Source organism: Colletotrichum truncatum (assembly GCF_014235925.2).
Source record: "Colletotrichum truncatum strain CMES1059 chromosome Unknown Contig_0007, whole genome shotgun sequence".
In the NCBI taxonomy this organism is placed as follows: domain Eukaryota; kingdom Fungi; phylum Ascomycota; class Sordariomycetes; order Glomerellales; family Glomerellaceae; genus Colletotrichum; species Colletotrichum truncatum.
In genome coordinates, this window is record NW_027222404.1 from 3387883 (window position 1) to 3414559 (window position 26677).

The 26677-nt window shown below is 51.8% G+C and overlaps 7 protein-coding genes across 7 annotated transcripts; 4 read left to right on the top strand and 3 right to left on the bottom strand.

Moving 5' to 3' along the window:
• Nucleotides 1-2011: 2011 nt before the first annotated feature.
• Nucleotides 2012-3406, top strand: CTRU02_211352 (flavin containing amine oxidoreductase; the record flags this gene model as incomplete). The annotated part of the gene is made up of 1 exon (XM_036720374.1): nt 2012-3406. One exon carries the CDS (start codon nt 2012-2014, stop codon nt 3404-3406), a length of 1395 nt encoding a protein of 464 aa, XP_036588117.1.
• Nucleotides 3407-3672: 266 nt separating this feature from the next.
• Nucleotides 3673-4660, bottom strand: CTRU02_211353 (uncharacterized protein; the record flags this gene model as incomplete). The annotated part of the gene is made up of 3 exons (XM_036720375.1): nt 3673-3910; nt 3964-4382; nt 4433-4660. 3 exons carry the CDS (start codon nt 4658-4660, stop codon nt 3673-3675), a joined length of 885 nt encoding a protein of 294 aa, XP_036588118.1.
• Nucleotides 4661-6760: 2100 nt separating this feature from the next.
• Nucleotides 6761-11825, top strand: CTRU02_211354 (peroxisomal-coenzyme a synthetase; the record flags this gene model as incomplete). The annotated part of the gene is made up of 4 exons (XM_070205614.1): nt 6761-7626; nt 7675-7974; nt 8024-10766; nt 10935-11825. 4 exons carry the CDS (start codon nt 6761-6763, stop codon nt 11823-11825), a joined length of 4800 nt encoding a protein of 1599 aa, XP_070060857.1.
• Nucleotides 11826-12921: 1096 nt separating this feature from the next.
• Nucleotides 12922-13623, top strand: CTRU02_211356 (YesU protein; the record flags this gene model as incomplete). Its single annotated transcript, XM_036720378.1, has 1 exon — nt 12922-13623. The coding sequence occupies one exon, from the start codon at nt 12922-12924 to the stop codon at nt 13621-13623; it is 702 nt and encodes a 233-aa protein (XP_036588120.1).
• Nucleotides 13624-13809: 186 nt separating this feature from the next.
• CTRU02_211355 (Calcium channel YVC1-like protein 5) lies at nt 13810-16029 on the bottom strand (the record flags this gene model as incomplete). The annotated part of the gene is made up of 4 exons (XM_036720377.1): nt 13810-15470; nt 15528-15629; nt 15683-15711; nt 15770-16029. 4 exons carry the CDS (start codon nt 16027-16029, stop codon nt 13810-13812), a joined length of 2052 nt encoding a protein of 683 aa, XP_036588121.1.
• A 3583-nt stretch (nt 16030-19612) lies between these two features.
• CTRU02_211358 (Snf7 family protein) lies at nt 19613-20251 on the top strand (the record flags this gene model as incomplete). Its single annotated transcript, XM_036720381.1, has 1 exon — nt 19613-20251. One exon carries the CDS (start codon nt 19613-19615, stop codon nt 20249-20251), a length of 639 nt encoding a protein of 212 aa, XP_036588123.1.
• A 294-nt stretch (nt 20252-20545) lies between these two features.
• Nucleotides 20546-23706, bottom strand: CTRU02_211357 (F-box/WD repeat-containing protein 1A; the record flags this gene model as incomplete). The annotated part of the gene is made up of 2 exons (XM_036720380.1): nt 20546-23451; nt 23520-23706. 2 exons carry the CDS (start codon nt 23704-23706, stop codon nt 20546-20548), a joined length of 3093 nt encoding a protein of 1030 aa, XP_036588124.1.
• Nucleotides 23707-26677: the final 2971 nt, after the last annotated feature.

The window sequence follows — 26677 nt, forward strand, 5'->3', positions numbered from 1 at the left end:
CAGGCCTATGACACCACTCAGTGCTGCTGCATTAGAGCTGGGATTTGAAGCTGGTAAAGCCATCCAGATGGACGGAGCTTGACGTCTCCTGTGGGCTGACACTTCACCGCAACGTTTGGGCGAGTGAAGCAAGCTCCTGGAACCGAAGCCGCTTGACAGCACTCAATTTAGAAGTTCTACCTGGCTAACGCAGCATGGCATCGGCATCGGCATCAACACTAAGTTTTGTGGTGGGCATTCTTCAATCCGCATACATATTGGTAGCCAGGCATGCGACTTCGTCATATGGCTGTTAAGGATTGGCGCGGGTACTTTAAATAAGATAGTTTCAAACGCAAAGGCAACTGAGAAATGCCGTTGAGATTGAACCCGGATTCAGTAGTATGCTGGTTGCGAATGTTATCCCATCGACCCTGATAAGACTAGTATACATTACGAACCACAAGGAGAACCGTCATTATTCAAAGCTCTGGGACAGGAAAACTAAGTCCAAAGAAGACTTTGCAACATCCAATCCAAACTTGGTATGGCACCTCATGTTAGGTACTGTGGCCTAGCTATAATGACTGAGGACACTTCATAGTAGATGTTGAACTTTCTCGGATGATTGGAACCAATGCCAAGTGTTATCTGCGTTATAAAGATCCTGCGAAGCGAATGTTTCCTGTTAAAACAAGATCATCCGGCAATCGTAACATTTGCCATGTCTGGAGGCAGAATCCTGTTGAAAGAACCGTAGTCTGTGATCAGGTCTTGCTTCTCTGGCCTTGCCATGGAAAGCCTACTCTCACTGTAGTGGCACTTATGGCTCTTGGGAAGCAGGCTACTGAGTATACAATAACTTATTATGCATTTGGAAGATAGAATTACAGTTCAATGGCACGTTGAGAATAAATTTGGATAGATTTCACATCGTTTGAAGAAGTTCTTTGGGTAACAACCGATAAGTGACATGTTTACGAACGGGCTCTCGACGCCGATTATCTTAAAAACTGGATTGTTCCTCTGCTACAGGGGTTTACTTTGCATGGTAGTTGAGACTTTTTGCTAGTCTCTTGCCGTTAAGCAAGAGACCTTGTTTGATTTTTCTACTTAATCATTTTAACTGTACGAGGTTATGTTTCCTTAGTTTTACTCAATCATCTAAGGTATCATCCTGAAGTTGTTGTGCACCTGCTATTCACTGGAATAGCTTTATGTGCATCAAGTCTATACAACACTTTACACATGGTAGCATACAGCCTATGCCGCGGCGTAATAAGAAACTTTTAACAACGTTTCGATAACCTCAATGTTTTCTGTAAATAAAGATGGCAACGGGCGGATATTCCAATCCTGCGTGGTGAACCAGGCGTCCCTAATAGTGAGCAATCAAAGTGTGTAAAAAGCCTCGAGATTGGCCCATCTCATCGATATATAAGAGTACTGATCTTCCAATGAGTTCTACTTACACAGTCTTTTTAAATAATGCCAAAAGATCGCCCTACACCTTCCTCAAATACGTCTAATGACCCCGCTACTGAGATGAAAGCGTGCTGCCAACACTGACAGTAACCTTAGCGCTCGCAACCAAAATTTCGTCCTTTTCAAAGAGGCAACGCATAAAAGGACTTAGCCTGAGAAATGACTGCCACATCCGAGTAAATTATTGTGAGGCTTGAAAAGGACCCTAGCAGCATATACACCAAAACGCCAGAGCAAATTAATCTTCCGGTCTGGGCAAGGCCTGAAAGTTGATTGATTGCGAGGCGTCCTTGATTGGCCGTGGTCAAGCCGTGGCTAACTTGTCAGCCAATTTCCCATCAGCACTAAACACATTCCTGTCAGCCAACCTGGATGAAGAGGATTCTGCGGCTTATTCCAGTGCTGACAGCACGGCAACACATTAATTAGCACGCCAGTTCTGACTTGGACTTTATCTGATCTGCTCCGTCCACTGCACTTGCGAGGCCTCACCTAGTGCGCTCATCATTCAATCAAACGATTAATCCAAACATCGTTTCTTACTGGAATGAACAAAATGGGCGACTCTGCAGAAAATGACACGACATATGATTGCATTGTTATCGGCGCGGGATATTCCGGGCTAGCCGCCGCACGACTTCTCAAAGAATCGGACAAAAAGGTACTTGTCCTCGAAGCACGCGACCGCGTTGGCGGACGAGCGAAGACTATTCGTCTTGAGAAAGAAGGGGATTACTGGGATGTTGGAGCCTCTTTTCTCGGCGACCAGCAAGACCTAATGTATGGTTTCGCAAAGGAGTTCGATGTGACCCTTTTCTCACCCCCGGCGGATGGCAAGATCGTCCTGGCATATCGAGGCAAGGCTCACAGATACAGCGGTCTCATCCCCCCGCTGCGACCATGGGAAGTCCTCGACATGGGCCTTTTTGTCCGGAATTTTGAGAAACTTTGCGACACAGTCAACCTTGAGGAGCCATGGAAGACCCCGAACGCGGACGAGCTTGACAGGATAACGGTGCATGAATGGCTGAAGAAGCAGGCTTGGACACAGGCCACAATCGACATGGGGAGCCTAGCATTTGAGGGGGTTATTGGGCAAAACACGTCCTGCATATCGATGCTCCACGCCATGTTCTTTTGGAAGGGGGCAGTTAGCTTCAGTTCGGCACTCAGTTCGGACGGCGGGGCGCAGCAACACCTTGTCAAAGGAGGCGGACAGCTTATCGCCGAGAAGTTGAGAAGCTATATTGGGCATGATTTGATTCGGCTTGGGGAGCCTGTCCGAGCCGTATCTTACACAGAAAGCGTGGCGACCATTCAAACCTCGAAGGCGACGTACCGGGCACGAAGAATCATCTCGGCTGTACCGCCTCCGCTCGTTCTCAAGATTGATTTCGAGCCAAGGCTACCGGTTGAAAAAATCACTTTACTTCAAAATATGCCGATGGGGGCATACCTAAAGGTTTTCGCGACCTACAAGACGCCGTTTTGGAGGGAAAAGGGCTTGACGGGAGAGAGCACTAACCCAACGGGTTTCCTAAACGTTACATTTGATGCCACTCCGGATCCGGGATGCACCCCTAAGCTCATGGGTTTTATCACTGGCACCAAAGCAAGAGAGTTTACCAGCTTAAGCAATGACCAACGCCGACATGTCGCCCTTGCAGGCTTTGCTTCCGTCTTTGGACAAGAAGCTCTGGACCCTGAAGAGTTCTTCTACCACTCGATGGCGGAAGAGGAATGGGCTTCTGGTTGTCCATTTGCGACGCCAGCCCCAAGAATGTGGACCTCGTTGGGGGAGTGGATGAGGAAGCCTATTGGAGCCATTCACTGGGCGGGCACGGAAACTTCCACTAAGCACTTTGGGTACATGGAAGGAGCAGTGTTCGCAGGACAGAGAGCTGCACGGGAGGTGTTGGAGGAGTTGAAGTGGAAGATATAATGCTTACCTTGACCAGGGAAGACGCTTGAGTTTGCCATCTGACGTGATAAATCACCTGCCTTTGCTATGGTTGACTTGTAATAGTATTCTAGCCTGCAGAGATAATTCTTTTTGTCAAATTTGAGAGATAGATAGTACTCGTCTGGTTCGCTGTATGATCAACAGGATTTCCTGTGAGGTTTGAAGACCAATAGTGTTAGCTAGGCTAGCACATGGCAACTTACCACGTCTGGAAGTGGTGGTATCTGATGAAGTAATCATGAAAGTCAAGGAGACAAGGTCACACATCCATCAGCGCTGTCCTCCTGGAAAATACCTCCAAAGATAAGTCCCTCATTGATGCCAGACTCGTGAAATCCAGACTTTGTTAGGTCACCAGTTCCATTGATTGACTTTTTCAGCACTCCAAAATGGAACTGGCCTTGACCCTGAATATCATTCACTTGTGGCTTGCCTTGGGGAACGAGCGGGTCGGAACCTTGGGAGTAGTATACTTGGGTGAGACTGCCAGACAAGTATTAGCAAAGTTCTTAAATGATGAGCTTTCATGTAAATACTTTTTGGTAAAGTCTAAAGTTAGCGCAAAGTTGTGGAAAACTCCCTCGGTAAACTTTGTTGTGAACAACTCCGGCGAGGGTTGAGTGTTCGAGTTGCCAAAGAGATGCAAAACATCCGAGTCCTTAGGATGAATTCCAATAAGATCACCGTACTTCAAAGCAAACTGGTTCGAGCTGAAGATGGAGCTTTCCAGAAAGACCATTTGATACTCATGTGTCAGATTGAAGGGCTTCTTTGGGTCTTTCATCATACTCCAATGTACGGTTTTGATACCTGAAGTTGAAGGATCGGTACCATTGTTGCTCATAGGCAGCATTTCGGCCCGACGAAATCCGGTTTGCACATTGGTTTCAGTCGGAGCGAAGATGGACCTATCGTCAATGTTCACTTGAAACGGCTTGCCGGCAGTGCCATCAAACTGGCTAGAGTAAGCGGAGAGCTTCGTTAGAAAGGGTGAGAGGTTCTCACCAATGAGGGCGGAAGGTTCGGAATCGTAACAACATCGCTAGCCTTTAGGCCTTTTCCAAAGACAAAACCGTTATTGAAGGGACTAGCTGAAGTATCGAAGTCGGCAGGAGTGAAAGCGGTAGGCACTCTGCCGTCGAATTGGATGTTACACTTTTTCGCATCGATGGCACCAGCCATCGCAAAAATGAGGTAAACGGTAGAAAAGAGAGGCATTGTGATTTTGGACATAATCCCAGCGAATGACACAGTAAATCAAATAGAAAGATTGTACGAATCGAACGGAACAACGAATGAAAGTGATGAAAGGGCGTCAGGCAACGGATGAAGAGAAGTAACGATTCGGCTTAACTACCAGTAGAGTATGTCCGACTTTATAACATGCCGATTTTCGGTATCCCGTCGGCTGTAATCAGAAAATTGCCTTGTCGTCCGCGACTCCCTCATTCGTTGAAACCGAATGCAGGTTGCTGACAACTGTGACAATTACTGGGGCAGTACTACCAAAATTCATTTAGGATCATGGTTGATGTGGAATTGCGAAAGCAGTAGCCAGCTTAGTACGGCGGACTTCTAGGAACGTCATTACTATCCAATCAAAAGCAGAACCGAATGTTGAAGCTCTCAGGTTAACTGCACTATCTAGCGGTGGGATACGGTTTCTAATCTGTCTGAGACTGTAATAAAGTTTGGCCAGGTCCGGCATATGCGGGTGAGTAGATGCTCGTCCTTGAATCATGTTAAGGGGTAGACGAGGCGAGTTCGTCCGTTTTCCCTAGTAACATCCCAGTACGATACCAGATTCTTCTCCACCTAACATCCCAAATAATCTGCAATCACTACCGATTGGATACCGCAAACATGGGAACAATTAGTGATCAAAGGGGGGCGTGTTTGACATGCCGTGAACTGAATAGTTTCTTGAAGAGCAACCCTAATTGACAAAGGCTAGTACGAGCAGCATAGGGGCGATAGAGCAACAATTTTGAGGTCTGCTGTAGGCTAGGCACCGGCAATGACCACATGACTTGTGAAGTTGGATAAGGGATACGGGCGATCAACAACCCTTAAGCAACTTTTCGATTAATGTTAATGAGCAATAAATATCAGAAGGAATGTTTAGATGCAAGGGCTATTCATCGCAGTATTTGCTATATCATTACGATTTGCTGTACCACTACAGATCATGTCCCGCGTGAGCCAAAGTTCTTGCTTTTTCCCCTCAACCAAATTGATGTGGTCTGTGATATCTGTCGATCTTCAGAAAGCACAGACACTTTAATGAAAGCTATCCCAACGTGAAAATGAATAGAATGTTGACTGAATGATCAAATCGTATAGCACCGATCAGGCTGTATGTTGGCTGCAAGGACAGGATTCCTCTCACTCTCAGCAGAATTTCATTAGTAGGCTTCCATTCGAGAAACTGACAAAGCCTTGGCGTGGGGAAAAGGGGGAAAGAGAAACTGGAAAAGCGATGTGTCCAGAATCAGGCTAGCTGTACTTTTCCTAGCTCACCGGCTGATGCCGACCTAAATTTCTAATTCGCTCTAGCTTGACATTCTCAGCTATCAAGCCACATGGCAACCAACAGGAGACACTCATCTCCAGCCGGCGCGTACATCCCTTAACATACAAGACACTCACGCTAAGCTCACCCGATGCAGCTAAATCTTCTATCGTCAACAATAGTTCGTCCCAAGGGTCAGGACCAACAGGGTCGTGGCGTAGCTTTACCCGAGTCAAGCTTATCCCTAGCCTATTGTGATCTTGGGCGAGATTGTAAATAGGGAAGAGACACTTGCTGAATTTGCACTTACCTCTAGTGAGCGCGATGGCGACACTATGGGCTGTTCCAGGCCTGAAGGGTGGACGGCAGATGCAGGGCGCTCATATGGGGCCATTCCGCATTATGTTTGTCGCCTGAGTGATGCAGGGAGATGATGCTCCTTGTCGCGATCTTGGATCTTCACGTCCTCTTCGCTCCTTCACCTTCGTCGTGGCGGCTTCTTCAACGGTGCGCTCTTTGAGCCATCTTCACGTTCCTTATCGACTCCTCGGGAGTATTCACACTCATTTTACATATTGTGTCACTCTGAAAACTCGGTCTTTGCAAGCCTATCAGCGCCTCTTCAACGATTTCGAATCTAGTTCTACGAGGTTTCCGTTCTTTTAGTATGCGAAAAGAAGACCGGTCTTGGCTTCTTGAATTTACAGTGAGAGTGTGACTTCACAATGGCTCACCTGGAGAAAGATAACTTGCGGGATGTTTTTGAGTCTCTATATCAGCTCTCCCCGGACCTTATACAGACAGACGAACGGTTCTTGTCTATGCAGAACCCAGCACTTGATCGTACCGAAATTCTTCGTTCAGTTCCTCCAGCAAATGAGCCTAATACGAGACCGCTCTATCTTCTCTATCTCCTGTTGACTGAGATATCTGGTCCTTGGCCACCTTTGGCCCTCATCGACTGCCACACCAGATTGTCAAGATGCCTCCCCGAGACGACAAAAACCAACCCAGATGAGGATTCAGCATGGCTCATTGAGAAGACAAGGACTTTGGTGAAGGAGTCATATTATTCATTCGGACAGTTTATCCGTCAAGATCAGAGCCCTGCCTTGCGTTCAACCAAGACCAATAGCTTCATCACCCACCGCGGGCTACGTAACTTTGTCGAGACCTTTCGGCTTCCTCTTGAACATGGCAAGCGGAAGCCCATTGTTTCTATTGCACTCCCAAACGGACCGCTTCTGGCTGCGACAGTTCTTGCAGTAACGACATATTATACTGCCGCGCCGATCAATGCAGCAGTTGGCCCCGATCAGTTTCAAGCAGACGTTCTCCAAGCTGGAGCACGATGTATTATCACGACAGCTGAGGATCATAGGAAGTTGGAATTGGACCGAAGCTGGGTCGCAGGTGCTGGCATTCAGATTGTATTTGCAGAATGGGACCAACACGATGGCATTACGCTACAGACGCCGTTAGGACTCTCGTTGCCAGTTGCCGATACCCCGAGACCCAACACAGCCGACGAGGTCGCACTGATTCTGTTTACCAGTGGCACTTCTGGTACAAAAAAAGTAGTACCATTGACGACACACTCCATGATTGCAGGTATTGCCTTTGTGGTTGATTCATGGGGTCTGACGTCTGACGACGTCTGTCTAAACATGATGCCCTTGTTCCACGTGTAAGTGCATTCTCAGAAACCTATTAGCACCCATCTAATAAGCAACAGTGGCGGGTTGGTGAGGAATATCTTCGCACCTATATTCTCCGGTGGCTCTACGATTTGCTGCCCAGCGTTTGACCCCAGTCTCTTCTGGGATATGAATGAGGAGATTCAGCCAACTTGGTATTATGCGTCTCCGTCAATGCACTCTGTCATCTTGGCAGAGGCAGAATCAAGACCCACCGCTTTGGCAAAGAGCAAGATACGTTTGGCGTGTAATGCAGCGGGGGGCTTGCTGCCATCGCTTGCTTGTCAGCTCAGGGACACATTCAACTGCATCGTTTTGCCGAGCTATGGAATGACAGAGTAAGCACATCTACGTCGGTTTGTATAGTCTAGAGCTGACGAAAATCAGATGCATGCCGATATCTACGCCTCCAATGGACTACAAACTGGATCGCCCAGGAACGTCGGGAATCAGCACGGGCCCAGACTTGGCTATTCTCGACTATTCTGATGTACTTTCACCTCCCGGCGAAGTAGGAAGAATATGCGTCCGAGGAGAGCCCGTATTTGCCGGCTATCTAAAACCGGACGGATCATTTGACAAATCCCCATTCAACAAAGACGGCTGGTTTGACACTGGAGACCTCGGATACCTTGACAAAGACGGATATCTTTTCATCACAGGTAGAAGTAAGGAAGTCATTAACAGAGGCGGTGAACTCATTTCTCCATTTGAAGTCGAGAACGCAATTATGGCAGCCTCTATGGCACCTTATACGCCTATTTCTGGTCGCATCACGCAAGTACTGGCGTTTTCCGTCGGCCATGACGTCCTCCAGGAGGTTGTCGCAGTTGCCATTGTCCCTGCAGCAGATAAGCCAAGAGTCGATTTGAAAGCCATCCAGAGCGCCCTTAAACAGTCATTACAGCAAGCCAAATGGCCCGTGTGTGTCACTTACATGGAGGATCTACCAAAGAAAAACAACAAGATCTTACGCATCAAGTTAGCGGATAGACTCATGATTCCCGAACTCACAGACGATACCCCATACCTTCGAAGACATTGGGAAGCAGAGTGCCCACCCCCAGATACCCCCCTCGACGTGTCAATTCCATCTCAACCTTGCATCATCAATCCCGACGCCTTGGCTAGTTCTTTCGCTTCTACCACACCCTCAGGCTTCCAGTTCTATCTCCGCTTCGATTTGAAAGCCGGAACGGCAGAAGCTTTCTTTGCGCCGACCGCTGACGGTACAGAACCGTTGAGCTCTGAATTCTTGGAACACGTCAGACAGGAGATGTCGACACAAATTCACAACTACATGATCCCGACCAGGTTTCATGCAATGAAGCTACCTCTTCCAATGTCTGAAGCTGGAAAGGTTGACGAGGCAAAGCTTCAAGAGGACTTGGACGAACTCGTCAAAGACAAGATTCAACAGCTATCAAACAGCACCGAGGGGAAAGTAACCAAAATTTTCGCAGATATCCTATGTTGCAGCCTATCCGATATACGGCCAGATGCCGACTTCTTCAGTCTCGGAGGAGACTCTCTCAGCGCCGGAAAACTCATGTCGGCACTCCGTTCAGAACTCAACACAAGCATTCCCATCAGTCTCATCTTCAACAGCGGAACAGTTACCGCGATAGCAGCACATATCGAGAAAACTAAGGCTTCCATATTCTACGACGAGGATGGAAAGTCCAATGATGACCATTTGATTAACACTGTCCAGAGGAGCTCGACAAACCCCTGGCTCATGGCGCTCCAGCTGCTTCCTCTTGTCGTGTTCTACCCCATGCGTAGGGCGCTTCAGTGGACCATATTTCTCGTGACCCTTTCCCAAACCCAGTATTGGCCTACAAACGAGTCGGTCCCAGGACGTCTTCTCAATCTCACAGCCTCTATCGTTTTTGCGCAGCTAGTGATGAGAATGGTTATGCCGTTTGCCGCCGTCATCGCCAAGTGGGCAATTATTGGACGCTATCGAGAAGGTATCTATCCAATGTGGGGTCTCTATCATACCCGTTGGTGGCTCGCGCAGAAGATCGTGAGTCTTTGTGGGGAGGGCGTGTTCGGCATGTCCGACTACACGATGTGTCTCTATCTCCGCATGTTGGGAGCCAAAGTAGGGAAGAACGTGAAGCTTTCTGGAGTGTCCTTTGGAGAATGGGATCTCCTAGATATTCGCGACGGCGCGGTCCTTGCCAAGTGTACTTGCCGGCCCTTCGCGGTCGAGGGGAACACCTCGATGTATCTTGGCCGCATAGTCATCGGCGAAAATGCCTCGGTGGGCTTTGCGTCCATCATTGCTCCTGGCTCTAGCATCCCGCCCAACACTTGCATCGGTCCCAACTCGTCCAGCTGGGAGCTACATGACGCGGACGAATCGAATAGAGATATCCTGCCGACCAAAGCGCCGAACCCCCACTGGCTCCTAACAATTTTGGGAACCATACCGCTCTTGATTATCGGATGGGTATTGTCGTTAGTTCCCTGGATCGGTGGCCTCATCGGCATGGTTCTCAACCAGCCCCTGACCAGCAAGTCTCCTATGAGAGACATTCTGGAATGGTTCACTCACAGCCATCGAGTGGGCTACCACTATCTTGCTTTGGTGCTTCGATCCATGTTAAGTCCATTCTTCGTCTTTGGCTTCGCAGTCCTTGTCAAGCTTTTGTTGGACGCCATGTTCGGGCCGTTGAAGCCTGGAGCCAACAAGGGGCGCGGCAGCATTGAGACATGGAGGGCAGCGCTTATGAGGAGACTTCTCCCTGGTGCCCGTCTTCATGATATCACGGGTCTCTTTGGCTCACACTACGAAGCCACGTCAGTGGCTATACGTATGATGGGTGGAAAAGTTGGCAAGCGTGTCTACTGGCCGGGTACTGGTCCCGTCATTGGGGATTACCACCTGCTTGACGTAGGCAATGATGTCGTCTTCGGGTCGCGATCCCATTTGGTTACTTCCGACAGCATTGGATCGGAGAGAATCACGATCAAGGACCGTGCCATGATTGCGGATCGTGTCTGTCTCCTCCCGGGTGTTGAAGTTGGCGAACGCGCCACCATGGGGTCTGGTGCGTTGACTCGACGAGGCAAACTGTATGCAAAAGGAGGAACGTTTGTGGGCTCCAAGGGCGGTGATGCGGTCTGCTTGACAACAGGACGAGAAAGCTTCAAACGAGAGAATCGAGCAAGCCGCTTCTTCCCCAGCGAGAAAGGATTGGCGGACAGTGCTGCTTTGGCCCAGAAACCTATTCCGAGTATCAGCTACCAGGAGACTAAAGCTATCAGCCCGGAGGTTAAGAGCACCGATATGTCCCCGACAGATGCCTCGCCATTTGGAAGAGCCTTCTATCTAAATCAAGCATCTTACCGCGTCCTCGGCCCTGGCACAATCTTTTGCTACTCAATGTTTATCACAGTCTTTACCACATTTTTCTGGAACGTACCCACCATCTCCGCCATCCAGCTCATCAACAGGGTGTACGACTTATTCCACGCCAAGGAGAAGAGCGACTGGTACGCCGTCATTCTCCTCTATGTGCTCTCGTTTGTTTTTATATCCGTCCTCATGACAGCGCACGCGATCTTTGCCCTGGCAGTGGTCATCGGCTCAAAATGGCTGCTACTCGGGCGACGCCAACCCGGAAACTACGACTGGGACAAGTCTTCTTATTGTCAACGCTGGCAACTCTTCCTCTCCATTGAGAGACTCAGGAGGCATTGCTACCGCGGGCACGGTATCCTCGGCATGCTTACGGGCACCCATTGGCTTGTGCTCTACTTCCGGGCGCTGGGTGCCAAAATTGGGAAGGACTGCGCGCTATTTGCAAACGGCGAGCCGAGCCTGATGTTTACCGAGCCGGACCTGATTACCCTGGGCAACCGCGTCGTGGTGGACGATGCCAGTGTAGTGGCGCATATCAACACCCGCGGTAAATTCGACCTGAACAGACTTGAGATTGGTGATGGGTGCGTCTTACGGACAGGCAGCCGGCTGCTGAGCGGTGCGATGATGAAGAATGATAGTTGTCTCTTGGAGCACACTCTTATCATGGGAGGAGACGTGGTTGAGGCCAAGTGGACGATGCAGGGTTGGCCTGCAGAAAGGTATACTGGGTCTCGAATGGGTATAAATTCGAGTAAGGAGGATGATGATGCCGAGAGCGATGTCGAGAAGATTATTGACTCTTACGTATGGTAATGATGAAGACAGGTAATTCTTGCATATAGTTATTCGTAGATATCACCAAGACCTGTACCAAGGTCAACTACTTTCTCAATGAAACAAATAAATCCAACTCGTTCCTCAACTAGTGAATTTATTGCCATCAAACGTCTTACGTTAATACATAGGCTCTTAGATCACGGCTCTATATTAAGGTTCGAATGAGCTTTAAGACCGAAAGCCTGTTCCGGGCTACTCCTTCCGACACACCAGATGGCACGCCGGGTGGGCCCCGGACCCGAACGAGCGGAACACTCCGTTATTGCCGAGTGTTCAATCTCAGTCTTTGCGTCCATTAGGATATCTCCAAAATGGCTTACACTAGCCTCCAACCTTACCATTATATCCGTCCTTACAGATTCATGCATAAGCTCAACTTCGGATGCAACATTACATCTCCACTCTTCAATTGGTGGAAGTTCGGTAAGTAGCCTAACCCGAACCCTGGCAACAAGGGCAATGATGCGCGAAAAGCTGGCGATGAAGTATCTTGGACTAAACACCACTTACAAGAGACTAAAATCGCGTGATACAGGGCAGAGGAAGCGAACAAAACAAGCATTTTCCAATGCAACAAGTGATCGCGGGAGTTCCTCGTCCCTGGGTTCCCAGCACGTCAGGGTTTCTTAAATTAATCACACCTTTGGCGTTTGCAATGGCAACATTAAGAACGTTGCATCAGCTTCCCATCTCAGTCTAGCTCGCTCACATGTCAACCTCGCTCCATCTCCACTCCCGTGGGACCCCCGGACTCGGTCCATCTCGGTGCAGCATCACACCGTCCAAGACAATTGAAAGTTTACCGGCGCGCTTCTACGGATATTAACTGCGGAGGCGAACAAAGATGGAGAACCAAAGGCGAGAGGCGGGAAAAGTGAGGGGGACAACGACCGAATGATAAAAGATTGACCAACATCCACTGCCACTTCTCAAAAGAATGTAACCTCTAATTGCTCCATCAATTCCACTGGCAAAACCCACGCACCAGGCCGAAGACGACGACGACGACGACAAACCCACAAAGACCTGCCACCTCGTTTCAAAAACACCCCCAGGCACATCCTCTGCAAAGATGCGTTCCGTCCTCCTGCTCGTCACCCTTCTCGCCAGCACCATGGCCGAAAAGCTCCTGTACAGCAACCCCCTGAACTCGACGGCGGACGTCGCGACCTGGGTTGCCGAGGGTCCGCTCAACGTGAAGGCAGTAGACGGCACGCTCGAGCTCTCGGGCGGCGGCGACCTGGCCGACTACTTCGTGTACTGGGTGCCGGAGGTGTTCCCCGACGGGATCCGCATCACATGGGAGTTCTCGCCGCGCAACGAGCCCGGCCTGGCCATGTTCTTCTTCGGCGCCGCGTCCGCCGCCGACGACGGCAAGGGCAGCATCTTCGACCCCAGCCTGGCGCCCCGTAACGGCAGCTACCCGCAGTACCACTCCGGCGACATCCGCACGCTGCACGCGTCGTACTTCCGCCGCCGCTGGCCCGAGGAGAGGGCTTTCCACCTGGCGAACCTGCGCAAGTCGCCCGGCTTCCACCTCGTCTCCCAGGGCGCCGACCCCTTGCCCCCCGTGGCTGATGCCGCGGGCGCCTTCTACAAGATCGAGGTCATCAAGGACAAGCGCGAGGTCAAGTTCCTCATCAACGACCTCCCCATCTTCGAGTTCAACGACGACAAGTCCACGGGACCCGTCATTCGCGACGGAAGGATTGGATTCAGACAGATGCAGCCTCTAGTTGCGCGGTACCGCAACCTGCAGGTCTGGAAGCTTTAAATACGTCCCCGGATCTGATGACGAAGAATATGAAAGCGGTTACGAGGTCTGTGTTATACGTGGCGGAGGCAATAATACGTAGTATTACAGTAATCTAATAAAACAGCCCCTCCGAGGCGTCAAACTCAAAAATGACCAAAAAAGAACCCCCCAAAACGAAAAAGCCTCCCGTCTATTGATTCTATTCTAATCATCATGCTCCAAAACTCCATTCCTTAATCGTGACCTCCACCGAATAGGCCGTCCCAAATCCACGCTCAACCTCGGCACGACCTCATCCGCCGCGCCTCCGTCGAGCTTATCCAGCTGCTCGATGATATCCGCGACATCCGGCGGCGGCCGAGACTCAAAAACAGCCTGGATGTCGCCGTGGGGCGAGAAGCCCGAGAACTGGCGCCAGCCAAGCAGGCCGTTGCGCGTCTTGTTCCGCGACCTCCGCGAGAACTGGCGGCGCTCGTATAGGCTGATGAGCAGCAGCGTCGGCAGGTTCAGGGCGCGGATGAGGGCGACGTTGACGGTGTGAAAGGTCTTTTGCGACACGAGAAAGCGCAGCGGGAGCAGCGTGGCCAGGGCGAAGATGTTGAAGGGCGGCGGGTACGCGAAGATGGCGTCGGACTTTACGCCCTCGAAGGTCAGCACGGCGCGGCGGAACTGGACCTCGGCGGTCTCGTCGGCGATGATCTTGGAGAAGGTGTTGGTGAGCATGGCGACGAGGATGGTGAGGAACAGGGTGTTGCCGAGGAAGGCGAAGCCGATCATGAGCGCGGGGCCGAGGACGATGTGGAACTGCACCGACTCCTCGATGCCCGTGCCGTCGAGACCGAACCAGATCCAGAGCATCCACTTGCAGATGGTGAACCAGCTCGGCGTCTCGTTGAAGTTGTCGTTGGAGTCGATGAGCCACTGCAGCGCCAGCAGGAAGCCCATGAAGCACCAGCACGCGAGGAACGACAACAGCAGGAAATCCTTCATCATGGCGTGCAGGGAGATGAGCACGATGTTGTCCGGAGCGATGTTGAAGGCGATGCGTGTCAGCAGGATGGGCGCCGCAAGCGGCAGGATGTGCAGACCGTGGCCGTCAGGGAAGTGGCCCGTCGCGACATCGTAGATGCGCGCGACTACGTAGGCGCCGTAGATGACGGAGAAGGTTACGTCAAGCCAGGACCAGAGGTTCTGCGCGTGCACCTCCCAGCCGTGCTCTATGATGGCGGCGAATTCGTCCAGCACCCAGCCGGCGGCGTAGATGCAGAACAGGAACTCGAATACCTCGTTGCTGCTCCGCCGGTACAACATGGCGAGGAAATAGAGGATCATAAGGATTAGGAAGTGGATAAACTCGATAAAGTTGCGCGAGCGCGGGACGATGAGGCGGTAGTGGTTGAGAATCGGCGCCTTGCGCGGGTCATAAATTGATATGGGGTGGTACTTGTAGTGGTCCGGGAGGATATCGACGAAGGAGAGCGGCGTGTAGATGACGCGACCTTCATAGACGGCGTTGACGACGCGCTGACAGCCCGCCGAGCTGATAAAGTTCTTGCTCTCAGACAAGATGGCGAGTTCGAGCGCCGTGAGCTTCCGCTCCAGCCCGCCGCGCTCCTGGACGGCCCATTGCCGGCGGCCTTGGAATTCGACAGCCTGCGGAGCGCCCTCGAAGGGGTCGAAACCGCCGACGAGGAGGTGAGAGAGGAAGAGTAGCCCCTGAGATCCCGGCTGGTCCTCATGGAAGCGCCGGAGCACACGGGTGGCGACCAGCTCACAGAGAGTCGCCCGAGCAATGTTCACAGCCTGGTGAACTGTGGTGGCTTGCTGGCGGAGGAAGTAAAGCCGGTTAGCCAGCAAACAGTATACTGCATCGTGTTAGTCACCATCGACATGGGTTTGCCGGGGGGGTTGGTTTAACGTACCTATCGTGATATCTTTTGGGTTGTAAAGTCTGTCAACGAGAGGCCGCACGATGAGGATATTCATCCGTGGGTCGCTCAACTGATCAAGCGTATATGGATCATCTACCACCGTCAGTCTCGGTTCACATAGATACGTATACCGACATGATTCTCACCTATACTCGCGATGATGAGCCGGCGCACTCTGCCTCACGTCAGCACACATTCACACATTCACTCAACCGTCCGAAGGAAAGATGTACCGGTGCATCGACACATAGATGGGCAACAGTTCCCCCTCGGCCTCAGTGCCCCTCCTCTCGTCGTCCCCAAGACAAGCCTCCGTTTCGGAGCCGCCAGCAGCGCCGACGGGACCTTCATCCTCGTCCTCATCCGGATCCGTAAACGCCGGGCTGGGAGCAGGGCGCTCCCGACCCGTCCACAACTTGGCCTCTTCCATCGGCGGCGGCGACCGTCTCATGTGCGGCGGCTTCAATGTTTGCCGTCTGCGTCGTAAGTACATTCACGTCCTACATGTGGCAGCTTCACTGGAAACATATATGTGTTTGGCTGGGAGGGGAGGGGGGAGAAGGACTTGCGGAAAGGTTTAAAATGCGAAATACGACGATAGTCGTTCACACAGCCTCCCCCCTGCCTCGCTCTCATAAAAGGACACGCGGAACGGTCAAGCTATCCTTTTAGTCATGGAAATCTTGGCGGCTCATTACCCGGACCGCTGCCACGATGTCCGGGATGGGAGAAAGCATTAGGTAACGCGACTCGTGGCACGCGCACAATTACCCCTGAGACTGAGCGCCGCGCGGCGCTGCTGGTTTTTGTTCGCGGTGCCAATTGTCCGGGTATCCGACATTGTGCAAAGGCGTCAAAAGGGGCTTTTAAATAAACGAAAAAAAGATAGGAGGCGGCATCGGGGTTCTGGGTCGTGGCTTGAGCCCGTCGTATTTTATAAAATTAGGGGACATGGTGGTGAGTTCAGCCCGCTTACCAGGATACCTCTACAGAACAATTAAATAGACTCATTCCAGAAGGGAAAAACGACGGCAATCTAGACTTATCGGTTCTAGCCGAAACAGAATGTCGACACGCGAGAAAACTTGGCATCGACTGGCATTAGATCCGAAGTTGCTTGGGTCGGTGTCAAGACTAACAACCAGGGGTCCGGTCTCACTAGTTCGTTGCATCCGTAGCTCGGGAGCTTAGTCTACGTAGTATAAGAAATGATGTGTATCCGATGGTCAACGAGCGGAAGAATCGATATTAACAAGTTGACAAGATGAGACGGGCGGACAGTCAGTCGCCGATGCAATTCCAATGACTGAATAGCGATCCATCGGAGCGTACGCACGCCAAATAGAAGAAAGCCGCACGGACGCGTAAACACTGTTCATTGCCTATAAGAAGAAAGCTTGAGAGGCAAAGGGTCGATATAGAACGGCCCGGCGGCGTCGCATACGAAGCAGCGCAACAGTTAGACAAACAAACAACGAATCGAATCCAACAGTCAAACTAAGGAAGGCTATTCAGAATGTCAATCAGTCAAACAAGAGGCCCGTTTAATTTCATGTTTGATTAAATTATGATGGGGCTCCGATCAACAGGATCTTTTTTTAAAAGAAGAAAGTAAAAGACCTTTTTTGCAGGTCTTCCACGGGCAGGCCTGGCCGGCCCGTCACATGGGTTGCCAGCTGCCACCACTCGTCTTTGCCAGCTTCCAACTAGCTAGTTCTTCACTTTCACATCAACACATCACCATATTCTGAGCGTTCTGTGCCGGTTTTGCCCCCACACAGCTTTATTCGCCACACTAGTGGCTGCCCGTCTGGCTGTTACCAATAGTTGCTAATCGGAGGGAAGCTTGTGGATAGCATCCTCAGTTTAAGTCTGCCAATACCGGCGGCTATCGAACCATACCATTTTCTTTGTTCCTGGGCCTGTGGTTGCGAATGAGAAATTCGTCCTCTGCGTATCCTGCTCATAGACTGGGTCACTTACCTGTTGCTGTTTGTGAAATGCCACGGGCCCAACACCTGTTTCGCTATCTAAATAGCTTAGGCCTCACGGGCTACAGATGTAATTATCCTAATGGTCATGACACTAGAACGTTGTTCGACCTGCTCCTAAGACAGGCTAGGCGTAGGGACGTACGGGAATATTTGCGTTACCGGAGCTAGCATTTAACTCCAGTATTGTCCAATTATCTATCGCTCGAAGAACTTGGCAAGAAGCACCGACGCGTACTTTCGTATACAAGCCTGAAGTATATCTTAAATACTACCTATATTTGCAGGTGATGGATCATGATCCTAAAGCAATCCTCAATCGGAGTCAATCTAACCCGCCTTCTGATCCTAAGCCCTATTGCCTCCACCCCTTCATTTAGTCTCGTGTGCTTATGCGAAGAGAGGCGATGATAAGCACTCAGGGTGTTGGCCTAGCTCGAGATGCTGTTGAGACCATGTATATTCCAGGTCGAGAGGCGCAATCATTCTCTTACGCAAAATTACACTACCGAGTGCAACACCCATACTAATAATCAGTTAGCATTACGATGCTTAGGAAAGAACTGCCTGATCAATTTGAGATTCGGTGTGGGGGGTGGGGGCTCAGAAACGCACTCGGATAGTGCATCGCACTTGTGTGTTACTGATATTGTCTTGCGTGTACCCAAGAGTTCGGCCAGCTGTCTGACCGGGGTTGCAAGGGCTGTCAGGTAACTGGCGGCATGCCCTCGTAGTATATACGGCAGAATTCGTCACTTCGCGACAACTCCGTTTATCAAGTTGGGCGCTAGGCGCTGCCGAAACAGCTGCAGAGCAGAGACTCAAGTAAGTCGTCAATGAGATGAGAAACCCCATGTTGAGGAAGATGAGTTAGTGTGAGTTAAGGTTGGTTGGTTAATGTATGGTTCTGGATAGAGTTTAATGTGTGCGAGATGCTTTACTTTAAATACTGTCGAGGACAACTTCTTGCCCGCAGCCCGAAAGACCCGGACTGCCGAACAGGCTTCATTTATTTTGTGGAATTCTGCTGTGAATGGAGTTCCAACCTGCCAGGTTTCTGAGAGCAATAATGTCACGAATCAAATTGGTATCATTCTAAGTATGTCTGGTGGGTGACACCTACCGTAAATGTCCAGGTCCAGGCTAAATGAACAACCAGTAAGATTCCTCTACCCTAAAGGCCTCCGGGTGACTTGAAACAGGCAAAGTAGGGAAATAGAGGCAAGAGGTATAGTCTTTTCTCAGATACAAACACGGTAGCAAGACCTGAAGTAGAAGCTATTGGTAACCCAAAAGAGAGAAAAGAGGCGCTGCTTTTTAGAACGGTACCTAATTTTTCTATCAACAACACTATAGTTATAGTTTACTCTTGCGGTAGAAGGCCTCTTGGGTGAAGTTCTGCCTAAGATTTAGTAGTTACTTGCTTCGTACACAAAGCTCTACAGTTCCTTAGTTGACCGAGGCCGAATTTTACGGCGCTTATACCTTCCGTTAGGAAATTTACTCGTCCATGCCCTCCGTCTCCATTCGAAAGGTAGAGAGAAAGCCCCCCTTTCTTAACCTAACCCTTGTTGTTTGCTTTGTGATTAGTCGATTAAAGTATTAGTCCCGATGCCCTAGTTGGCGATCTTCTACGTTAATGCCGTATAAGCTACGCAAGCAGGTCCCAGCAGACAAGCTAGTTCCATGGCCTCAAGGGACAGAAACGCTACATTCCCCATTCTGAGGCACGCTCTATGGTGTAAAGATAGTACTGCAGGTGAAAGACCGACATGGTTGTGTATCAAATGCGCATGCCGAATCAACTGCCTCTGAGCTTGAAAACCCGGGTCATGGATTAACAGTTAGTCCGGGACTCTCCCCGCCTAAACCACCGCCGCAACCGCGGGGTCCTATCGATTAGCACCAGGACCGAGCTCCATCACAAGTTACGCAACGTCATCCAGGCACCCAACAAAGACTCACCTAAAAACTCCATACTCATATTCGGGCTCTCACAACACGCAAAATCTCCCTCCATCTCTCCGTCCTTTCCATCACACCCACCCACCACAGGCCAAAACACCCCCCCCCAAAAAAAAAACAATGAACCGCATCTTCGGCTCAGCCCCGAAAGGGCCAAAACCGACGCTGAACAGCGCAATAACAAACGTCGACGACCGCATCTCCTCAATCGACGTCAAGCTCTCGTCGCTCACGGCCGAGCTGCAGACCTACCAGTCCAAGCTGTCCAAGATGCGCGACGGGCCCGGCAAGAACGCCATCAAGCAAAAGGCGCTCAAGATCCTGCAGCGGCGCAAGATGTACGAGGCGCAGCGGGACCAGCTGCAGTCGCAGGTGTGGAACATGGAGCAGGCGCAGACGATGCAGGACAACCTCAAGAACACCATGGCGACGGTCGACGCGCTCAAGACGACCAACAAGGAGCTCAAGAAGCAGTACGGCAAGGTCGACATTGACAAGATCGAGCGCCTGCAGGACGAGATGGCCGACCTCATGGACATTGGCAACGACATCCAGGAGAGCCTCGCCCGGTCCTACGATATCCCCGAGGACGTCGACGAGGCCGAGCTCGACGCCGAGCTCGAGGCTCTGGGGATGGAGGCCGAGCTCGAGCCCGAGATGGGTGCGGGATTGCCGAGTTTCATGCAGGAGGAGCTTCCCGAGTTTGTCGACGACGAGCCTCTGAAGGAGGGCGCCAAGGTCAAGGAGGCTGCTGGTTAGATTGCTTGCCACAACGGGTTCATGACGGAGTAGTGATGCATGAATTAAACTGCTGGAGTTGAGGGCGTATCGTGCGGCGCTTTTTTTTTTGGTTTTTGCGAGGGAATCGACGAATGGCAGGCACGTTGGAAAGGCGCATACAATTTCATGCATTGCACTTTTTGAGGTTTTACACACACATATATATATGCCCAGCTAATAAAACGCCTTTGTGTTCTACAATCACAACCATCCAGGTGATAAGCTCCTTTCGTGATACAATTACGCTATGCCAGTGATGCTACTTCCAAACATCTACTCCACCGTCGCGAAAAACCGTGCGACCTCTTCCAGCTCAGGGTCGTTGTTGCAAAAGTCCCATCCGACAATGACACTCGTCTGGCTACAACAAATAATCCTGCGGGCGTCGTACTGTAGCTTGAACACCCGCGCCGGCCCGTTGTCCGCGTTGGCAATGTGCGGGTGGTGCGCCGCGTCTGGCACCGCATGCTGGCCGCCTTGCACCGGCACCGGCGTCGCCTGCGTCTGCACAGGCGCTCCGGGTTGCGTGCGAGGAGGCTGAGCCTGTTGAACCTCCCCTGGAGCACGAGCTTCATCGTCAGCCTCGAGATGGCCTTGAATGTGCAAATGCCCTTGCACTGCACCGGCCGGTGGGCCTGCCTGTACCGCAGGACTGGCGGTTGCTGCTCGCTGAGGTATAGGGGTGCGCATTTGTTCGAGGTTTGCGGGAGTGGTGACCGGGTTGTGGTGTCGTCTGGCTCTTCCGTGGTTGAGCTCGTCAGTGTGACGGGTAGACGGCATGGCTGCGTCTTGTGATGATGATGAGCCCGGATTTCTGGTAGATGCAGACATGGACGGCAACGAGGGCGGGACAATCGCCTCTGCCGACTCACGAGTAGCCGCATGGCGAGTGCGAGACTGGGTAGCTTGCGTATCTACGAGAGCAGCGCTGAGCACAGCACGTAGCTCACTTCTCGTCCGCGGGTTCGACTCTCTGGCGATAGCAGCCACGATGTGTGCGTTGTACGCCAGCATAGTTGGGTAACTTGCCAGGGCCTGCCTCAGCTGCGTGGGGCCTTGGGGCACGATGATGTCGATGAGTGCCATAAAGGCGTTGGCAGAGTCGGGAGTAATCGTGGCGATGATGGGGGCCTCGATCGTTGTTCTAGGCGATGCAGTGTTTGAGCCCGACAACGGAATCATGGTCGATAACATGGCCTGCGCAGCAGCCTGCGAGGCCGCTCTGGCTGCGGCCTGGGCTTGGTTCTGTGCCGCAGCCGCCGCCTCTTCCTGCCGCAGATGATGAGCGTCTTTCCACACACCCTCCTTATCGCGACGCCAAATGATAATGGTCTGATCGTACGAGCCCGACACGATTCGGGCGTACTTGCCGCCGCCGCCGCCGGGGGGCAAGTTGGCGCCGTATGCCGTAATGTCCTCAGGTCTGCGACTGCCGGCGTTCCTAGGGCGGCTACGGCGAGAGCCCTGCTCGCTGTAGGGGCTGATGAGCCCGCTCTCGATGGCCTTGAAATATTCGTTGTCGATCCTCTTCGCTTCGAGCCTGTCCTCCTCGGCACTGTACGGAAGGTCACCAAAGCCAGCCTGTACGGTCCTGACAAGGTTTTGGTGTGCCCGCAGGCTGGCCACCTCAAGACCAGTGAACCTATCAAACACTTTGACCTCGTTGTCGCTGCTGCCACTAACAATCCTCCGGCCATCGTACTGCACGCAGGCGATGCCCTTGCTATGGCCAACGACTGTTCGGATGCAAATCTGCTTGGCCCAGTCCCAAACCTTGATATTGCGGTCGCCGCTGGCCGAGACGACCTCGTCCCCGCAGATCTGAACGGCGTTGACGGCGGCACCGTGACCATCGAGCACGCCAATCATGGTGTAAGGAGGCTTGACCGGCAGCTCGTCCATCGGGTTGATGTAGCCATAATCACGAAGGTGGGTCGGGGCGGAGTAGATGATCTCAGCATCGCCGTAACCGGGATCACCATACTTGAGGGGTCTACGATTGAAGATCTTAATAGACTTATCCTTTGAGCAAGTCACCAGGATGCGCTTGTCAAACTTGACATTAAGCACCGATTCAGTGTGAGCGTTTGAGAGCCGCTGAATGATTTGTCCCGTCGAGAAGCGCCAGAGAATGACGTCCGAGTCACTGCTGCCGGATACGATCAAATCTTCCTCGGGGTCTGCGTCAAACTGTAAACACAGGACGGATCCAGAGTGTCCTTCGAGCGGCTTCCTCATTAGACGGCGACTGTGCATGCTCCAAATGCGGATGGTACGGTCTCGACTTCCGCTGACGAGGTAGTCTGAGTCATACTGTAAGCTGTAAATGCACTCCCCGTGGCCTTCCTCGGGGTGGTCGGGGTGCGGCAGCTGGAAGTTGGCGAACCTGCCCAGCTCCCAGTTCCTCTCAAGACGTCGGCGCATCGTGTAGAGGTACTTCCAGTTGAGCTTGTACCTTGAACTAGGGGCATCCCAAGACCAGAGGGTCGACTGCGAGATACCTCCGGGAACATCGACGGGAACCATGGGCGGTAGTGATTCTTCCTTGACGAGAGCAGCTCTGAGCAACGGCGAGGCCTTGCCCTTGCCTTTGGCATCGTAACCGGCGCTCCTATCTCCGCTGCGACTCTTAGACCCTGGGGCAGACCGGTCCATGTCTACATCTCCAGGCTGCGGCGTGGCCGAGTTTCGTCCGAAGCCGGTGAATGACGACGCGGGGCTGCCGAAAATGCTATTGCCAGTAACGGAAGTCATAGAATCCTCCGTCTTTAGGGAACGGTCGACGTCCGTCATCTCCAGGTCGTTATCTTCGGATATCGCGCGCTTCTTGTACGTGTGGCCGTCTTCGGAGGATCGAACTCTGTGTAGCGAGCTGGCGGAGGTGTTGAGGCGCTCGTTGACCTTTTCCTCCCAGTACTGAATCTCGGGGTAGATGGCCTTCCAGCCCTCAAGGTGGTACAACTTCTCCCACAGCTTCCTGTCGAGGGCTAAGTCGTGCCAGGCACGGCAGGACTTTGCGACGTTGATGAGGGAAACGGGCTCGAGGTAGCCCAGGATCTTGAGACAGACCTCGGGGGGAAGATACTGGATGAAATCGATGTAGAGTCGCGGGTGAAGGCGCCTGACGATTTGAACAACGGCGGAGGTGGGCAAGTTATCGAGGAGAGCCATGGCAAGTTCTAGTGGAAAGCGACAAGTCAGCACATGTCAAATTGCTCTTGATTCCTTGTTGTCGCATCAGACTCACCAGTCTTTGCAGACACGGGAAGGCCGGGCAGATGCCTCGCCAGCCAGGCGGTCATGTCCCCAGGCGCGGGCGGCCTTGCGTTATTGCTGCTGGACGAGGTCAAGCTATCGTGGGTGCCACTCGAGCTGGGGTTGAGGGGGTCCTCGGAGTAGCCCTCGTCGGGCTCTTGGGAGGCGAAAGTTGCCATGTCGAACCGGGGAGGACGGGATACGGGCTGATGGTGTATGAGGTATGGAGATGTCGCGCAGGCTGTCGTTCGCTACAACTCTATTGTGACGTGTAGTCGCGGGCCATGCGGGCGGGAAGATGAGGCTAAAGGGCTCGTGCTTCCCGGGGAAAGGCTGCAAATAGCAAGCGGTTTCTTTGTTCGCGGGGTGGGCGGGCGATATAGTTTGCCGTAACGGTAGATCCCGCGAAGACCGAAATGGCAAGTAAACCTCAGGCAAGGAAGTAAGGCGAATAAAGGGTGAGATTGGGGGGTTGCGAAGTGAAGAATTGGGATCTTCAGGCGGGTAGTCAGACGGCGTGACGTAAATGCGGCGGTGGTTGCGCAAGATGCTAAGCTCGATGGAAAGCTACCGTCAACCTTCGCATCCGTGAATAAAGAAAAACCAGAGATTGGGGGGGAACCCAAAAAAAAAAAGAATCCAAAGATGCTGGTGGATGATGAGTTGATTCAGCGAATTGACAGTTGGAAAGTTGGGAAGACACGACAACAAAAAAGGAGGAAATGAGATGGGACGAGACGGGATGTCGAGTTTGTTGGACGTTGGTTGTTGGTTGAGTTGTTTGGCAAAGGTACAGTAGCAACAGGGTTCCGAAGATGGACACTCGCATTTGCCCTTGAGGGGGAGGGACACTGAGGAGGGGGGGAAGAACTACCCGTAGCACCAGCGGTTGGCGTGCTTGGGTCGCAACATCACTAAAAGCCTAGAAGCCTGTTTTTGGGTTGGTCCGGGTACAGCTTAGGGAAGTGGGAAGTGGGGAGGGGGGGGCATAAGACGGGCCTTTACGAGGGGGAGAAATGCACTGAGAGAAATGGGGGAGGGGGGGAAGCAAACAATGAAAATAATTGATTACATGGTACAGACACAGATCCAACTAGCCAACCATTCGTAAGATACGAACTCGACGGTGGGGTTATATTGAATGGTATAATATGCACATGCAATTAACTACGCCGCAGCACCGGCGGCACAGCACAGCAATAACAGCAGCCAAGAACAACAAACAGTAGCCGTAGCGGAACGGTGAGATGGGAGATGGGGGTCACCAACAGCAGGAATGGCGGGAAAAAAAGTAGGGAAAAAAAAACAATGGAAAAACAGGGCATCAATCAGGTTCCTTTCTCCCCCTCCAGGCCTCCACTGAAGCCCCAGTCCACAGAACCCTTGGAGACAAGATATGCGGAGGGTCACCGTTGGTGTACTGGGGCGGACCACTATCAACGGGTCCCGGGAGGCAAAATCGGCGGGAATGTTCCGGTGCTTTGCCGGCCGGTTATACACGATACCATGTATACTAGTACTATGACCATGTACAACATACACTAGGCACCCATAGACTTTGGCAATATCCTCACCAGCACACCATGAGAGGATGCTTCACAATCCACTGGGGTAACAAAAGAGAGAAAACAAAAGAGAAACACAAAAAGAACTCAAGTCTCCCTATAGTCAGCACCTACACGTACTGCTTTTTTCATCGTCACCCGCGTATAATCGTAGGTTTTAACTGACTCAAGATTTCAGCAAAGTGAACAATATCCGTGTAATGTCTGTCTCATCTTCATCACCAGCTTGTTTTATTTTCCCTCTCATCTCATCTCACTCCCACCATCTTGCCTCACTTACTCACATGCTCTGCAAGTCATGAAAATCGTGGCGGGCCGCAGCTCGGCGGCCACCGCGGACCTTGCCTTGATTTCCTGATCCCCCTCACTCAAGTGGACCTTCTCTGTGGAGTACATCACAAGCGGCGCAGCTGCAGACAGAGGGTACACATGTGGTATCCGTACCTTTTTACGGAATACACAGTTGCATATCGCGGCGGTCAGGGAGAACCTCAACATGTATCTTCTCGCGCCATCCAACCACCCTGGTCTTGGTTCATCACATATCAGCAACCTCTTTGCTTGATACTGATGCTTGAAAGCTTTCTTTCCGCTTCGCATCTAACCACCAAGGGCAGTGCGGCTATTGCCACCCTAAAAGTTTCCTTGGGCCCATGGCCTTGTTTGGCAGCACGACACCGCACAGGATGCCTTGCCTGCGGCATCTTTGAAAAGCCACCGTCTCCAGCCAGATATGGTAAAGATGTGACTTGACTTTGCCATATGGTCCCTTGTGCCTGACTCTGACAGAATGCGAAAGCGGGGCGAACTAGACGTGAGGAACGCATCATCTCCAGTCCAAAGACTTGTCCAAAATCCGCCATCTGCACCGACACACTCATATATACACTTTTCAGCCTAGATCTCAAGCAGATCAAAGATCAACGCAAAACATACCTCATGTTAGATTCCTGCCTCCACCATCCTTCTCAAGGTGTTCCTTGCACCTCTGAGAAACCTTCTAGTCACCTGTCAATAACACGTGTACAATTTCCTGTGCTGACTGCTTTCTTGACTCCATCCGCCGTTTCCCCATCTCAGGGTCGGTGGATAGAGACGGAGCCGGGATCTGCGCCCAAAGGTAACGAACAGCTGGCCGCGGTGTGGTGCAAGGACTGCACCCAAGAAAAGAGACTGCAAGAGAATCTACAGAGTTTGAGCCACACATTCCTTGTCTGGCACCTTTTCTTTTCCGTTTCGCTTCGCCGCCACTTCTCTCAGAAAAGCAAGCAGTAAATCTCGGGGCTGTCAAGAGGTGACTCTCGACTCGCTCCGCCGCCTCGACCGCTCCCCTTGCCCCCTCTCCCCTCGATGGTCTCCCGCTCCGGGTACCCACATGATTACGCCCTCTCCAACACGGGGGGTTCCGTTGTTGTCCCCTCCTCCTTTCCCCGTAACACATCAATTCCAGATAGTTCGCGAAACGGCCGGCCTGTATGAGCCCTCCAAGTAAAATGTTGAAGTAGGCGAGTAAACTTAGCACAGCATCAAATGCGGCTTTCGTAATGGGTGAGGTCGCACCAAGCTTTGCATGTTTGTAACGCAG